Raw genomic sequence first — 1,906 nt, forward strand, 5'->3', positions numbered from 1 at the left:
TATATATATATATATATATATGTATATAATGTATATATGTACATACAGTGGACTGATCATGTGGAAGGATGATGACGACACGTATATGATACATATACGCACACATATACATGTAAGTATTTAGATGTACATGTATATACGTGTGTGTATGCTTGTGTCTGTGTCTGTGCCTGTATATGTGTATGTTGTGTCTTCGTTTGTATTTGCTTATCAATGGCAAATACTAAAATGGACAAAAGTAAGAATATTTACAAAAATAATGCAAACACACACAACAACAAAAAAAAATTATTAATACAAACTACTACTACTACTACTACTACTACTGATGGTGATGATGATGATGATAATGATGACGATGATGATGAGGACAATAATAATAATACGGAAACGGGAAGTAAACAACGAAAATAGTAGAAAAATACCGAAAAAAAAATAGGAAGTTACAAAACGAATAGTTTTTTTTTTTTTTCATATTTGACAGACACAAAACGTCAGACAGAGAAAAAGAAAATCAATGAAACAATGAAATAGACACATTTAAAGAAAAAAATAGCAAAAATATTAATAACAAAATGCCATATCGTTAGAGTCATACATGAGAAATATCAACGATCTCTCAAAAACCACTGTCTCTGAATCACGCCAGACAGCAAGGCCAACGTCACAGCCTTGTCGTCATCCAGCCGTTACTGATTACGCATGCGTGCTAAATAGACAAAGCCGATTATCGCTCGGGCGAATGTCGAACGAAGGTGTGGTGGATGAAATGAACTGTGTCCACTGAACCGTTAGGGTTGGAGTTTTCTATTGTTTTTGTTTCTGTTTCTTTAGTTTTGTTTTGTTTTACGCTTATTAGTATTATTTTTGTGTTTTATTTTTATTTTACTTATTCGTTTTGTTTTAACAGATATGTCCATCGATATCTGCACCACGAGAACTGGTAGTTCCCTCCCTCCCTCTCACCACAACCACACACTAATATTCTACCCGCCCAACCGTCATTCATCATCTTTCAGGCTCCATATACATCAATACTACCAGCCAACTAGCAGGCCTGTACATGGTCGCTCAATTTGCTAGAAATACCAGCCAATTAGCCTCCTAAAGAGAATCTACTGTATTAGAAATAAAAAGAGAATAAAAAGTAAGTTGAATAAGTGTGGTTAGAAGGTTGTTTCCCGTCCTTGAGGTTTATGGTTCAGTCCCACTGCAAGACACCTTAGGCAAGTATCTTCTACAATAGCCCCGAGACAACCAAAGCTTTGTGCGGGAAGCTGGTAGACAGAAACTGAAAGAAGTCCATTGAATATATGTATGCATTGTGCGTGCGTGCGTCCGAGCGTGTATGCGTATATGTGTGTCTTTCTCCCTATCGCTGGTTTGTTTACGTTCCCAGAAGTTAGCGGTTCGGCAAAGACACCAATAAAATAAGGCACCAGACTTAATAAATAAGTACAGGAATCGATCTGTTTGGTTAGACCCTCTTCAAAATAATTGATAAAATGATAATATTTAGAAGGCACGCAGACTAATGTTTGGCTGGTTATGGGTGCGTTTCTCGGTTCGAGTAGGACGTTGTATTGATGGGCAAGTGACCTTCACTTTGTTCTGTTTCTTCACTTCTGGAAAGCATGAGTATTGAAACTGAAAAAGCTCCTGTACAGTGTCAAATTAGCGTAGCTGTGTTACCGTAGCAGTTGTCTTAGTAGTAGTACAAGCGAAAGCATTCAGCCATGAAGAGGGATACGTCCAGCACTGGTCTACTATATGCTAACCCTCGTAGATTAAATTGATATATTCAATTGCCACAAGGAGTGAAGTAATCGACGTTTCGGATCAATGTGCTTCGTCACAGAGAGAGGAAGAGAGAGAGAGAGAGAAAGAAAGAGAGAGAGAGAGAGAG

The 1,906-nt window shown here is 37.6% G+C and overlaps 1 protein-coding gene across 1 annotated transcript in view; it reads left to right on the plus strand.

Annotated features, from left to right (window-relative positions):
• The window catches only part of LOC128248063 (UPF0746 protein DDB_G0281095-like), a gene marked incomplete at its 5' end in the record, with an annotated part of 95,760 nt that overhangs the window by 75,132 nt on the left and 18,722 nt on the right, over positions 1–1,906 (plus strand). Inside the window, 1 exon segment of the mRNA XM_052968453.1 lies at positions 1,084–1,091. Within this exon segment, the coding sequence (XP_052824413.1) occupies positions 1,084–1,091 (8 nt within the window).

The sequence above is a fragment of the Octopus bimaculoides genome, chromosome 6, assembly GCF_001194135.2.
Source record: "Octopus bimaculoides isolate UCB-OBI-ISO-001 chromosome 6, ASM119413v2, whole genome shotgun sequence".
NCBI classification, from domain to species: domain Eukaryota; kingdom Metazoa; phylum Mollusca; class Cephalopoda; order Octopoda; family Octopodidae; genus Octopus; species Octopus bimaculoides.